The 14,415-nt window shown below is 46.4% G+C and overlaps 1 protein-coding gene across 1 annotated transcript in view; it reads right to left on the bottom strand.

The window, feature by feature from the left end:
• Nucleotides 1-685: 685 nt before the first annotated feature.
• PAK5 (p21 (RAC1) activated kinase 5) overlaps nt 686-14,415 on the bottom strand; it is a 41,501-nt gene continuing 27,771 nt past the window's right edge. Inside the window, exons 3-8 of the mRNA XM_086631121.1 lie at nt 10,926-11,417; nt 9,029-9,162; nt 6,773-6,899; nt 3,679-3,804; nt 1,464-1,598; nt 686-841 (exon numbers count right to left, since the gene is read on the bottom strand). Of these exons, the coding sequence (XP_086487247.1) occupies nt 686-841; nt 1,464-1,598; nt 3,679-3,804; nt 6,773-6,899; nt 9,029-9,162; nt 10,926-11,417 (1,170 nt within the window). The remainder of the gene's footprint in view (nt 842-1,463; nt 1,599-3,678; nt 3,805-6,772; nt 6,900-9,028; nt 9,163-10,925; nt 11,418-14,415) is intronic.

Raw genomic sequence — 14,415 nt, 5'->3', positions numbered from 1 at the left:
TTGCCACTGCATCACTGGTAGCGCCCCATCACCGTCACTCTCCTCGCCCCAATGGAAAATCTGCAAAACTTCCTAAAGGGTTTTCTTTTTCTGTTTTCAAAAGGGTTAAAAAAAGTAGGAAACTTTTTCTTAATCTCCTCAAATTCTTGCTAAGTTACACTTATTACTTTAACTAACACAACGGTTACGTGACAAAGTACGGCAAATTATCAAAACGTACTGTACAGAAAATTACAAATTCGTTGCAAAATACATTGCGCTGCTATGACTGAGATAAAAAGTGCTTTTTTTGTCAGAAAAGTGTTCTTCTGAAATAGAAGTGCCGTAGCCTGCAATAAAATTCTGGTGTTTCACTCTGGTTGTGCTATCCTCTAGTAATTATCTTTCCAAACTTGTTTGCATTTGGCACCTTTTTGCCTGGATGGCCAAGGCGACGACAGCGTGGGGGAGCGACGGTCCATGGCGGAGCGTGGCCACCCAGCTGGTGGCCAGGATCGCTCCAGGGTCCCTCGCAGCCCCAGAGAGCACCTCCTTGGTTTTTTACACACCGCGTTATTTCCACAGGGCTGGTTTTCCTCCGCAAGGTTTCACTCTTCCCTGCCCACGGTTCCCACGCAACCGCCGGGATTCCTGCGCGGCCGTTATCCGGAGTTTGCACCGACCTCCTCCCGAAAAGTCGCCGGCGTCAGCGGTGCCTGTGCTGCCTCATGAGGGGCACGATGCAAGAAGGGGGCCCGGCCAGTTTGAGAAACGGGTGTCTCAAGAGTTCCTGTGCTGTGGCTCTCTGCGAGGGCTCCCGCACCAGCATCGAGTCCAAGAAGCCCCGGAGGACCGAGGAGACCTGCAACATCACACTGGCATTAGGGGTGGACAAAGACACCGTTTCCAGCCTACGTTGGGTCTGTGCACGCTACTTTTCTTGAGAAGACAAGGGACAGACTGAGCTTTCCTACAGCCAACAGGTGTTCTGAGCTGAAGGGCCATGGGTCTTCTATGGGCCGTTAATATTGAAAGTACTGGGGGATCCGTGGGGTGCAGAAACACGCGCAACACACGGCTTTGCACGTGGAGGGGGGGGAAGCAGCAACACACTGAGGGCTCAGGTCTGACTTCTCAACAAACACCCAAAATGGGAGGTACCCACATGCATGGATGTACCAACCCATCCGCAGCAGGGCTCGTGCCAACTCGCTCTGGTCCTCGGCCAGGGTGGGAAGCACAGGGAGCACGAGGCTCTGCCCAGCTCCCTCCTCTGTCACTCACTGCAAAAGCAAAGCCAGGGCTGGGCACCAAAAAGGCTACAGTTTTCTGGTGGCTGTAGCCTCCCACGAGTCCTGTGTAGGACCCACTGCTCAAGGTGGTACCTTAAAGATGCAATTTATCCTTTGGGCATGCAAGTGTGTGGCTATGATTTTATTACACCTTTGTGTACGCAAAGTTCTCGTCCCCTGTGGCAATCTGACCTTGTGCATGTCCTTCACCCGGGGCGGTAAATTATCCCGGATTCGGCGCATGGCCTGCAGCGGTGGCTCGTTGAAGTAGGGAGGTTCACCGTCGATCATCTCTATCACCATGATGCCCAGGGACCAGATGTCCACCTGTAACACACAGTCCCTTCATAAACACCGCAGGTGGTGCAGAGACGGGGAGTAACAGGCTCAACACTTGAGTTTATGCAAACCTCCGAGCTGGCCCATTCTGTTGTACCTGGTGTCTGTGTCCAATCTAAGCCAAGAGTCTGGTGGTCCATCACCATAAATCTTTTTTTTTTTTTTTTAACCAGCTGACAAAGGTTTTTTTTATTTCTGAGCAGTAAGTGCATTGAACAAAAAAAAAAAAGATAAATGACTTACAAATCCTGTTCTGCAGCTGGTTTAGATGATGTCCATGGGAAGCACTAAGGTGCACTCGTTTGAGGCGCTGGCTGCACCTGCTGTGCTGCATTTCAGCTGCACTGATTTGCACCCACTGATACGTGCTGCTGCAGAGAGGTGCAGCGAGTAGGAGAGCAGGGTAAAATCCAGCTGCTGTGAAAACAGTTGCTCTATTTTTCCCCGAATATGAAAGACTACAGACACGCCATCTGAGCCCCCAAGGCAAATGCAAGCAATTAATACACTCAGGCCCGTTTCCAGCGAGCACAGGTAACGCTCTACGTAATCTTTGGAAAATGATTCAGCTCCATCTTAAAAAAAACCAACACACCTTTTTTTTTTGGTCCTGGCCTGCTGCAGAGCTGTTCCAGAATCCCAATCCTCTGATGACTGTAATTCCCGTCATTTGCCAGCCCAAATACAGCCAAGGCCAGCACGTACTGCTTTTCCTCTTTTGCCAACACTATCCTTCATTTTAAATCCTCTTTTTTTTTTTATTTTTCCCCTTTCTGTTATGGTTGGGAAACCTAATGTAGCTGTAAATTCAGCCACTTTATAATCCCTTCAGTGTTATTAATGGGCTAATAATAGCTGATGTTATTATCCCTGAAACGTCTCTTAGAATGCCACGTCCTGGGTGAACGCTGGTGCCTGCAGGGTGCTGTCGCTCTGGGGCGGACGCTCTCCTCGCCAGCGCCAGACCTGTCCCAGCTGCGTGATGTGAAGCTGTGGTGTCTCAGGCCTCAGCTCATTTCTCCCTCCCTCTATGTGTGTGTGTATCTGTGTGTAAATAGATCTCTCTCTCTCTCTCTGTCTTGCAGGTTTTCCCTCTGCAGCTGTTACTATAGGCACTATCAAGCAGAAGATGACTCTGCTCACCACGTAGAGGAGAAAATGCAGCCACGTCTCTGGCTGGGGAGGCGTGAGTCACTGTCATGGCTGAGCGTGGGAGAGGGGATTGCTCTTCCCAGGCTGGCAGCGCAGAAGCGTCGTGACTCAGAGCTTCGTAACGGACGGGGTACGGCACTGCAGAGCCACCGGGTCCCCCCCTACGAGGTCTTGCTGGTCTCATCTGAAGGGCTCCAATAGAAATGTGTGAATTGCCCTTCTTCAACTATTTGGCAGTGCTTAAAATAGTTCCCACAGACAGACTCCCCCAGCCCCCACACTCAACTAATGAGAGACCCCAGTGCAAGGAATGAGCCGATACGAAGACACAGAGGGTGGCAACCCAGCCCAGCAGCTGGCTCCTGTGCCTGAGACCCTACAGGACCATGCCTGTGCCTTTGCTGGCACCCCTCCGGAGGAAGGGGATCTTAGGCTTTAGCTGGATGAAAGCAGCGTGGCTCTCTGCCTGCAGGTCAGTGAAAACACTGGTGTGACCTGGCTGCACAGTACAGGCATGAGATTTGGCTACTGGTTTGGCATATGCAGGTGTAGACACCTGTAAGTGCAGCTCCAGCAGGCTTAGTAGTGAAGATCATCAAAGGGTCTTTCATGATGATGTGCAAATGATGCCAGTTTCCTTTAACAGAGCACCCTAAGCTAAAATCTGTAAAGGCATTACATTGTTTAACGCACTAAATGGAGTAGTTATTTAACGACCTCGTCTCAGAGAAATACTTTAAAAGGAAGCAGGATGCAGCACTCTGGGGCAAACATAATTGCTGCTGTTTAGCATATCTGCATAAATCCAGTTGAACTGTGCGTTTCTCACAGGCTTGGTGGGGTGGACCAAGGCTCCAGGCAGAGGGCACACAGCCGCCCTGGGTCTGCGTGGGCAGGCGGTGCCCGCGGCGCTCACCTCGGTGCCATAGGGCAGGCGGGAGATCACCTCCGGTGCCATCCAGTACGGCGTGCCAACCAGCGACTTCCTCCTGGGCACCTCCTTTGACACTTGGGCGCAGAACCCAAAGTCGGACAGTTTTATCTGGAAAGCGAAGAAAAAAAAAAAAGCCCCTCTTGAATAACAAGGCAAGTTCCCCCGAGACACACGTGCCGCTGAGATCCACGTCTCCAGCTGCTGCTGGGGAGGGGTACAGGGACGGAGCTGCAGCGTTTGCCTGGGATGGGACAGCACAGGAATTTTGGAAGTGTGGCTGGAGACGGCAATACAGCCTGGGGAATGTGTGGCTAATTAAACCCAAGGCAAGGAAAAGAAGTAGGAGAGAGCAGCAGTGGTGCTCGTTACTAAGGTTGCCTGGATAGCTCATTGCCTCTCCAGCAGCAAAAGATGCGGAGGCGACAAATCGCTTTTAATTCCTATTTAAAAAAATGGAAGGAAAGCAAAAAAGTTCTGAAGTAACAGTAATTTATAATGAATCCATTACTTCATGGATGTAAACCCCATGTTTGTCATCTATGTATGCACACTAATATTTAATAATACGCATATTGCAAGTGACACACATCACTCCTATTATTTGTAGCAGGTGTATGATCCATGAATTTGCCGAAAAACAGATTAAGGAAGTGTCATTCACCCTTTTTCCTTTCACCACAGAGAGCATGAGCAAACACAGACAGCAATACCCTCACCAATGATTTTTCAAGACCACGACCTCACACTGTGCACTATGACTAAAGAAACTGTTTCGTCTATGTAGCGGGAAGCTAATTTGGGGAAAGCAGGGAAGACTCTTCCAAAACAGTTCCAAGAGACAAGGGACACCTTCCCCTTTGCTTGGGAACTCAGGAATTAAAGACAGTCTTGTCCTTGAGTAGCTGTGGCAGTGACCTGAAATAGAAATAATGGGATACACAAACACTCTGGAGAGCAGCTCTTGCTGCATCATGTGCCTGCTCATACTTTTACAGCAGTTTTTTTTTTCTTCCACAAGAAAAAGTATGGAAAATTATTGCCTTCCCCCCACCCCTCCCTGTGGCTGTACAATGCCAAAGTGAAAATGCTCCAACCTCCAACCAAAACAAACTGGTCTGGTGGCATCACTTCCCTCCAGAAATGGCTTGTTCCTTAAGGCTAAAATTTTTTTGGTTTTTTGGGGGGGGTATTTTTTGTTTGTGGTTTTTTTTTCCCCCAAATACTTATTTGGAGGCCTTGAAAGTCTCATAAGGGTTTTCCTGGCCATGAGGCTAATCCCCATCACCCCCAGCTACACACCGCCCAGTGCAGCAGCGACCCATGTGCAAGGTCCATATGCTGCGTATCCGATCCCGTACTCGGCGCCTGGGGATATGAAGTGAGCCCAAACAGCCCCAGCACAAATGAAGTGGGAAGTTTCATAAACCACTGCATTGTGTAGACCAGCATTTCATTATCAGCACTGATTTGTTTCCTTTTGGCTTCAGTACAGACATTACTTTTTTTAAAACTAAAAGGGTATTATTTTTAACAGAATTACGAAATGATTGTTGGTATTTCTAGAACAAAGCCAATAATAGCCAAGTTCTCTGTGCTAAATGTATTTTTCAGTTTACAGGATGAAGAATGGAAGAAATAATGCGTATTTTGGAAGCAGAGCCCAATCTTCTTTTGTAGGAGCACAAGGGGTTTTGCATATCTATTGCTCATTCGAGTACATAAAAGAAGACGATTTTCTAAAAAAAGATAATTGCACAACACAGCCATGAAGAAATCTGCAATGCAGATAATAAGTACTGGAGTAATGAGTGTAATGAGGCACTGTATGCAGATCCTGAGAGCGGATCAGATTCTATTTCAGCAACATGGATTGAAATTGCAACTGAAAAACTCCTACACACGTGGAATTTTCTTCCCCTGACAGGATTAACAGGAGCAGCCCGCAACTGCTGCAGGAGGAAAATCCCTCTCCCTTGGTGAAGTGGGAATCAAATGATCAAGGCGAGCCTTTGATTAGAGAATCGGACCAGGCCTGGGAAGCCAAGGGTTCTGCCTTCTGGAGGAGAAGATCTAGGTTTGGTTCCAGACTGACCAGGTGCTCTTGGGCTCAGTCCAACCCACTAAGTCAGTCCTGCTTTAGACAGGTGTGGAGCAACCTTTAGAACCCTGTGATGGGACTCATCGGCCACGAGTGCGTTAGTTTTCACTCCAATTATCCCAATGGGGCCACAAGGCGAGATGCAAACTAGTGCCTAACTAACTCAAGCAGAAATTAGGGTCTTATGAGTGATTTGCCTCCTTCCACCAAAGCCTTTGGGTGCCCCAAGTTTAGATGCCTCATTTTTTACTGCTGGGTGTGCCCAGCAATACCACAGCACAAACCCACCTTTCTCCTTGTAAGGGAGTAACAACTTCTCTGGGACCAAACACTGCTGATGTAATATTCTTTTTGCGTGCAAACTTTATTTTGCTAATTAAGCAGGTCACGTGCAGCATTTTCTCTCCTTCTCGCCCCACTCATGAACATCACAAAGACAGTTCACTGCCAGCAGCATCCCGTCCAAGTAAATGGAAGTGTGGGACAGGTACTATTAACCATCTTCTAAGTACACCAATGGTAGAAGCTACTCTCACAGTCCAGGGAGTGTTTCAGCAGCAATGTAGACCCTTTCCCATTTGTACAGATTGATGTTAGCCTCCTAACTAGCTTGGGAAAACCGAGCAAATGTATAAAAACTTGCCAACTAAAGGATAACTAAATGTAGTAAGAAGGAAATATTTTTGAGAGGCATTGAAGTGGAAGTGGTGCAGCATGGAAGAAGGTCTCCCATCACCTAAGCATCACCCACGTGGCACAGCTCCTTCTGCCACTGCCTTTTGATGGCTCCGATCTCCCTCAGGGACTCTGCATGCAGTGCAGATGTCAGTCATCATTCAGGCCCGTGTTTTTCTGATTCAGCTCTCTAACAGAGGTTGTATCCCTTGGTTTCGCATGCCTGGCTTTTTTTTTTTTGAACGTGCACAGCTATTTTCCTGGCAGCCCTATCAGATGGCAGGAGAAACGTTGGGCGCTCACCCTCCCGTCGCTGGTGAGAAGGATGGAGTCGCTTTTGATGTCACGGTGGATGACGCCTTGGTTGTGCAGGTAGGACAGGGCTCTCAGGACGGACAGGCAGACGGTCGCTATCTGCTCCTCGTTCATCCTGAAACAGCAAGGTGGAAAAACGAGCTGAGCGTTAATGAAGACGGCGGGAAAGGGGAGCTGGAGCGAAGAGGCACAAGTCCCTGTTCATGCCAGCACACGGACAGCCAGGAGAACTTTTAGGCAATGGGTCTGTGGACTGACACTTTGGTCCTACTTCTGTTGGAAATGGGGAGATGAGGGGTGAGGAACAACTCTGCAACAAGGCCTGGATAAGTCTCCTTGCAGCACTGAAAAAGCAGAGTGTACTATGTGATGTTTCCCTCTGGGAAATAACAGAAATGCCTTATTTACAGTAAACTTACTGCTTGCCAAGGAGGGTAAGTGACTACTGGGATGGAATAAATATGAGAAAAAACACTCTTAATTGTGCAGATAAAACATCAGGCCCTGGGTGTAGCTCTTCGAGAGCACTTCTTTGCTTTTATGCCTTCTATAAAAATATTTAGGGTATTTCAGTAGAAAAATAAACAGCAAGAGTCCTCATTTCTGCGGATGTGCGTGAAACCCCACTCTGGAAGAAGCTGTCTGTCACAGCGTGATGGTGATTGTCGGGATGGGTGGTGTACCTTGATCCTGCTGCCCCATTGCTGATGTCTCCAGCATCTCTACTACGTGAGCAAAAAAATACCCGTGGAGATTTCTGCTTTAACTTCGTGCCATTTGCAGTGTTTTAGCAAAATCTTTGAGGGAAGGTCATGCAATGTAAAAAAAAAAAAAAATCCAGAAGCTTAAAGAAAGACTATTTTGAGTAAAAAAAGAGATGACAGCTCTTTAGAAGTGGTGTCCTGGGAACATCTGTTTGCCATTAAACTTCTGTCAGAAATATCTAAGATAGAGCTTTTAGTGTTTTGGGGAGCAGTAGTTAACAAATGACTTGCAATATTGTGATTTATTTCAGCACATCAGCTAAGGCAACGCTACAAACTAAAATACCTGGGTTACAACTCTCCTTCTGGTAGGATCTCAGAGCATTATTAAACTATGAAAGAAGACAAATTTTCTGATTTGCTCTTCCTTGCTTTTCTTCTTCCTCACTTAAATACTCTCCCACTGGTTTGGTGCAGAAATCTTTATTTTTTCATTCAAGTGGAAGAAATTAAATAAAGAATTCCTCTTCTCTATCTCGTTTTATCCTGCTTATCAGGAAAAGATGAGTGAAGAGCAGATGTAGAGAGGGCTGTAAAATCTAATGTCTTCGCTCAGAAGAGGAAGAGCAGTTCCATACACTACACCTTTTGTGCTGGTGAATCTCCTCCTTTAAAGGTACGATAGTGACTGAAATATGGGAATAAGCTTTACTGTAAACACAAATATTCTGATATAAAAATACTTTTCCCATTATGTTTTACGCTTAGTTTGCAGTTAACGTTTCTGACAGAGTGGTTACGTGGGTTACGAGCATGGAGAGAAATCACCCTTAGAACTGACGTAGTTATGACAGCAAAACCAACAATAGAGCTCACCAAACTGGGAAAAGAAGATTTTTTTTTTTCCATTTTAGGAAATAACGGAGAGAAAAGTCGTGTTGCTGTTATATTACCTCCTACAGCACTAGTAAATCCCCATCTACCAGCAAGCCCTTTCAGATATTTCTTTCCCTTCTATTTAAAAAATGCTGGTACTGACAGGAATTCATCTGCAGTGGCTTATTTATGCTGGTAAAGTGAGCGTGCTACAGTATGTGTATGTATGTATATACGCACACATGCATATATAGCTATATAAATACATATATATACATACACACTTATGAAAATATATTTTTCATTTATGTATACTATATGTATTTTTATGTTTGTATATATGTATTTTGTAGATACATACAAATAGGCAGCAATAACTATATATATACCTCCTGGCTCTATGTATGTATTTTTATATATACATAAAAATATATATTTATAGATATATTTTAAAATATATATTTTTATATATATATCTCATATATATATGATATAAAAATACATATATAGAGCCAGGAGGTACCCAGCTGCCCTCAGCAGGAGGTGAGGTCCGGAGGGCACGGTCTGGAGGCATCCATGAGGGAAAGTCACGGCATCTCCCTCCCACCCGGCTTACGCTGTGGGCTTTACGGTGCCGGTCCCCGGCGCAGCACACCCAACCCACCTCGTGTGAGTCACTATATCTGTCAGAGCGCCGCCCTCCAGAAACTCCATCACAACCCACAGCTCATCGCCAACAAGGTAACTGTTGTACATGTCAACCACGTTTTCATGATGGTAATCTCTCATGATTACAACCTGTGAGGGAGAAAAAAAGACGATATGTGGATTGCTACGAGCCGTATCTGACACTTGTTTTGACCTTCTTTTTCACTGTACTTTTCCCTTTGTGCTTAGCAAAGGTTCTGCTATGAATCACATCCTCCCTAATCCTTATGCCAACGCATAAACAAAATCAATATATTTACATAAAAATAACAGTCATTAAGAAGAAGGAAGAAACTTTAGTTGCTAAATTGTAAGTGGTAGATAATAGGGGTTTTTTTTCAGACTGCAGGAACAGGATTGTTTATTTCATTGCTTTTTTATTGCCAGTTGCTTTCAGTACAACAGAGATTTTTATCTTTTTTTTTGACCTGATCAATTGCTCAACCCGTCAAAGCCGCCTTCATCATGTATCGAACGGTACTCTGCACAGAATTTTAACAGAATGCTGCTAATAGAGGGGCTATTCATGACATGAGTCAAATCCCACACCTAACAGAGACTGCACAGAATTGGGACCGCAGTAACAGCAGCCCGGCCAAGGCAGCGACCATGACCACATGGTACTGAGGGATGTCAGAAAGGCGATCGGGAGGGAAAACAACAGCCAGGGAAGGCTTCATTGTAGATGGAGGAATTCTGAAAGAAATTTTCAGATGACACAAGCGACTGGAGCACGCCAGGGAAACAGCTTGGTCCTGCACAGCACGTAGGACTTACTTCAAGTTGTTACCATTCAAGAGATGCTCCGTTAGGGCTACCACAAGGCAGTTCAGTGCAGTCTTCCAGCACAGGCAAAACAAAGCCAAAATACCCAGTACAGTCATGGATTGTGCAAAGGAGAACTGAGTGAAGTTTGTTAAAAACGAGTATTTTAATTGAAAAGTTAAATTTTTAAAAGTTTTAAAGAAACCAGTCTGTTATGTGCTGAGGGAAGATCCTCTTACAGTTCGAATACAGGAAACAAATGATAGACTCGAAAGGTTAGTTCTCACAACAGATTTCCTGGGGGACCTGCAGTGTTTTTTTTGCATTGATCAGCATATTCACAAGTGATCGTGCAAAGGGAGCGGAGAACGAGCAACACTATCTTCTTTAAGGGAGTAAGAAGTAAAAAAAGAGAAACTCTTTGAGTTGCAGAAGGAACTCTCAGCACCAAACAAGTGGGTGAAAAAAAAAAGGCAAATGAAAACCAGTGTTCTTAAATTTAAAATAATGTACATGGGAAAAACAAGCTTCCATAAGCAGCTGTGGGTTCTGAACTGGCTGCAGCCACTCAGGAAAGGGAGACATGGGAATTAACACAGATGGTTCCATGAGAAAGGGATGTCAGCTCTTTGCTTAGTAACCATCAAGAAAGCAAAGGGACTGCTAATGGTTAGGAGATGAAAGAGGGAAGAAACAAAAAGCATGTAAATGCCAGAACACAGTGCAGGTGCTTCTTGAATAGTCTGGTTAGTTCAGATCCTCCATCTTGGAATAATAAACTAGACCAGTAAACAGTGAGAAAAAGTCAGCCAGGAGATGTCTGCATCTGATATGCTGCATGGACCAGCTGACAGATTTCTTAGCCATTGCCTGTGACTTCCCACCGGATTACAGGTTTAAAGCCAGGAGGAGATGTAGCTCATTTGAAACTGGTCTGGCTATACAATATTTATACAGCATAGATGCGCATGGGACTTACCACCTCTTTTAGAAAGATGTTAATTTGGCTCTCGAAGTTGCCATTTGGCCCACGTCTCCGGTTGAACCTATCGCCTGCAAAACCCGTCGCACCACCCAAACCAACGTACCTCATTAAAGAGCAGCTCCCTCCTCTGCTGCTTCCTGAGATCCATCTTCTTCACGGCGACTTGCTTTCCTGTGTGCTTCTCGGTGGCGATGCAGACGATCCCCGTGGAGCCCTCCCCAATCTTGATGAAGCTGTCCAAGTACTCCCGGGGGTCGCCGGGGCTGACCACTAGCTGCAGGGCAGCTCTGAACTGTTCATGGGACACCCTGGACGGCTGCTGGTCTGAGGAGGATCCCCAGCTGGGTGGAGGATAAGCACTTGACGTGATACTTGGGGAGCTGGGGTAGGAGGCGGTGGAAATATAGGGAGAGCTGGGCTGGAGAGATGGCTGGTGATAGTGGGATGCTTTGTGGTAGACCAAAGGGTACTGGTAGCTGCTGCTCGAATAGCTGACTTTGCTCTGACTTTGAGGTAGCTTTACTGGTCCCCTGGGGTAGGTGTCCGATCCAGAGAGCGGTGGGCTAACGACCAGCTGCGCCCGATCGTAATCCACCTGCGAGACAAAAGCAGAGGCGTGATCGCGGACGAACAACCAGCTTTCTCGCTGCCCGTCCAGCCCTCACCACTACGTTCGTTTTCGGCAGCCCTCGAGCTCCTCGGCAGGGTGCCGGGACGACGTGCTCCCACATGTACCTTCTTCTCAACGGGACACTGCTGCCCTGTATCTGAAAAGAGATTTTTTTAGACCACTGGGCTGCTGCACTCTCATCAGCATTAGAATGAGGCCAGGGAAGACCACGAGATCTTTTGTGCATCTTACGAGGTCCATTTTTCTGTCCAGGTACCTGTTTGTAGATAAAATAATCTTTGTTTTAATGCAAGCATATGCTCCAAAAAGTGGATTTGCTCCATATTTGCAGTGCCCTGCAGGGTCTCTGGGCTATTTCCTCAAAGAATTCATCCCCTTCATAATCAGTAGTCCTTTGGCAAATTCCAATTTGCGTCTTTCCCTTCAAATACCAGTTCCTGAGTTTTGACTCTCAGCCCTTAGTCTTTTCTTATGCTTTTCTCCAGCAATTCAGGGATGATCCAACCTCTTCTTGCAGAGGCGGTGGTATCCTGAAATCCCTGTCATCTCCTGCCTTGCCCTGCTACCGGCTGCTGTTTGAGTGACTGCACACATGAGTACGACGAGTGGCCTAATTCAATTTACCATTTCGTAAATCATTTTCCAGAGTGACACGCTACTTAACTGCAGTGTCACGAAACCGCTAATTTTCATCTGAAATCAGAGATAATCGCAAAGGAAATTATCCCGATGGGAGGCCTTGTTCATTTGCAGGTTCCTTTCTTTCGTTTTCCAAGCTTTCCTAAGCTTCTTACACTGAAAGCAAACAAGCACTCCACATTCACAAATATAATAGCTTGCTTCTATCCATACTAAAATAAAAAAAAAAAAGATGTAAGACAAAAACCCCTCGCCAAGCCCCCAAATACTTTTTTTTTCTGCTGGAAAAGAGTATTTCCACATTTATGATACAACATATGTGACTCCTGATGATGTGTGGAGCATCTCGGGGCAGGGGGATGGTTCGACACAGGCTCATGATGTAGCACAATTACAAATAATTATGGCAATGAATTCATTTAATCAATCAATTTCGGTGGCAGCGCACAGGGGTGGACAGAGCAGCAAACTCTACACAGCTCACGGTTGCTACTATTACTGCTGGCTGCCGGCCAGGAGTCCCTGATCCATGTTAGTTAAATGCACATTAATCTGAATTTGGCAGTGTAATCAAGGACCCAACTGAACTGTGAAATTGAATTCTGCGGTGGAACATCATTTGACCGTTTTATGCTAAGACTGCAAAAAAAAAAAAAAAAAAAAAAAAGGGAAAAAAAAATCTGCCGCAGCATCAATTTATCACTGTAGACTGCCGCACAGCGAGGAGGAGTTTCCATCTGGAGAAAAGCCTCTGTGATATTCCACCAGCATTTTCCCACCTCATGTGAGGTTTAGCAGGGAAGAGGAAAAAGCCTCTCCAGAGGGGCTGCTCAGAGGTTGCCCTCGGAAACGTGGAGCTGGAGTCCGCTTCCATCTGAGCCTCGCAGGCGGACGGCTACCAGCCGTACGGAGCATCCGGCGGGCGCGTAACGGAGTTGCACGGCCACCTCCCGGGATGCTGGTTTTGTCCAAGCAAAACATCCCCATGATGACAGCCGTAATTTCACCTACTGCGTCAGGCAGGGAGAGCCGTAAAATAGAAGAGGGTCAGAGACATCCTGAATTTCGTGAAGGACATTACATCTGCCAAACTAATTAACGCGGGAAAGTGCTCAGATGGTTTGGTGGAGGGAGGGCAACTCAGTCTAGCCCTGTCCTATATATCTGTGTACGTAGGGACACATAAATTATTGCTTTGGCTGTAAATAGGGTTGGGTTTTTTTGAAACTATTGCGATGGGGAAAGCCTTGTCTGGAAATTTAAGCTGGATAAATCCACACTAATGAATTATTTGAGGCTTCACCCATGCCTGATATTTCTGAGCACGTCCTAAGCTTAACACATTGGCAAAAGCAAATTTCACAGTGAAATTTTAAAATGAAAATTCAGGCGCTGAGTGCGCTTGCTAAGGATTTTCGAAAGCTTTTTGAAGTCAGCGTTGCAGTACAACATAAACCCATTCACATCCTGAATCCCATGAAATCTTACAAAAAAACAGGAGCTAAAAGAAGTAAATCAGCTGAACCTCTCCTCCGAGGCTGTGTCCTGACGCAGTGCTTCACATCCTGGCAAAATCGAACACGCTTTATTCCACCAATAATTCTATTTCTGCTACTGAATGCAATTACCTACTGAAAGGAAATTCTTTAAGGGCTACAAAGGAAAGAGAAACCAGCCCTGCTCTCATTCGGGATCGGGTCAAGGGAGCAGCCGAAGCTCTGACACGACATCCATCACGGCGCCGCGGTGCATGGCGATACCTGCTGCTGCTGCCTGGGTCTCTGCACCGACTCACAGCATTACCCGCGTCCCGCGCGTGGCCGCGTCGGCAGCCTGGTCTTTCTGTTGTTAAAAGGTGGATGAAACACTGTGTTTAGACGGAGCCTGTACCCTCCTAGAAGAGTGGCAAGCCCCTGGCCAGGTGGGCTTGCCTTTCAGCAAAAAGCTATGGGTGTGTGAATGAGAAAAGAGGGAAAAAAGGAGAGGATTTCTGATCGTAAAGGTTTGGCTCTGCCTTCACCAGGCTGGAAATGTCTTCCTGGTGCAGAGCATCTGCAAAACCCACAGCCGGGTGAGAGACCGCTGCCATGTTACAGCAGCACGAGGTAGGGGAGAGCAGGAATCAGGGCCCCTTGAAGCAGGGATAGGAGAAGGTCACCGAGAGCTGCTACCCAAAAAATGACAGGGAAAGGAGCTTTGAAACAGAACCTGGTGCAAAAGTTAAGAGGGCTGCCTGCGATGAAGAGGAGGGTAGAAAGAAAACATGCAGTGCAGAGTGTCCAAAAATCAGCAGACCTGGTGGGACGAGTTTGATATCGTGTGA

This window comes from Tauraco erythrolophus, chromosome 2 (genome assembly GCF_009769465.1).
Source record: "Tauraco erythrolophus isolate bTauEry1 chromosome 2, bTauEry1.pri, whole genome shotgun sequence".
Taxonomy (NCBI): domain Eukaryota; kingdom Metazoa; phylum Chordata; class Aves; order Musophagiformes; family Musophagidae; genus Tauraco; species Tauraco erythrolophus.
This window is presented reverse-complemented; position numbering and strand designations above follow the sequence as displayed.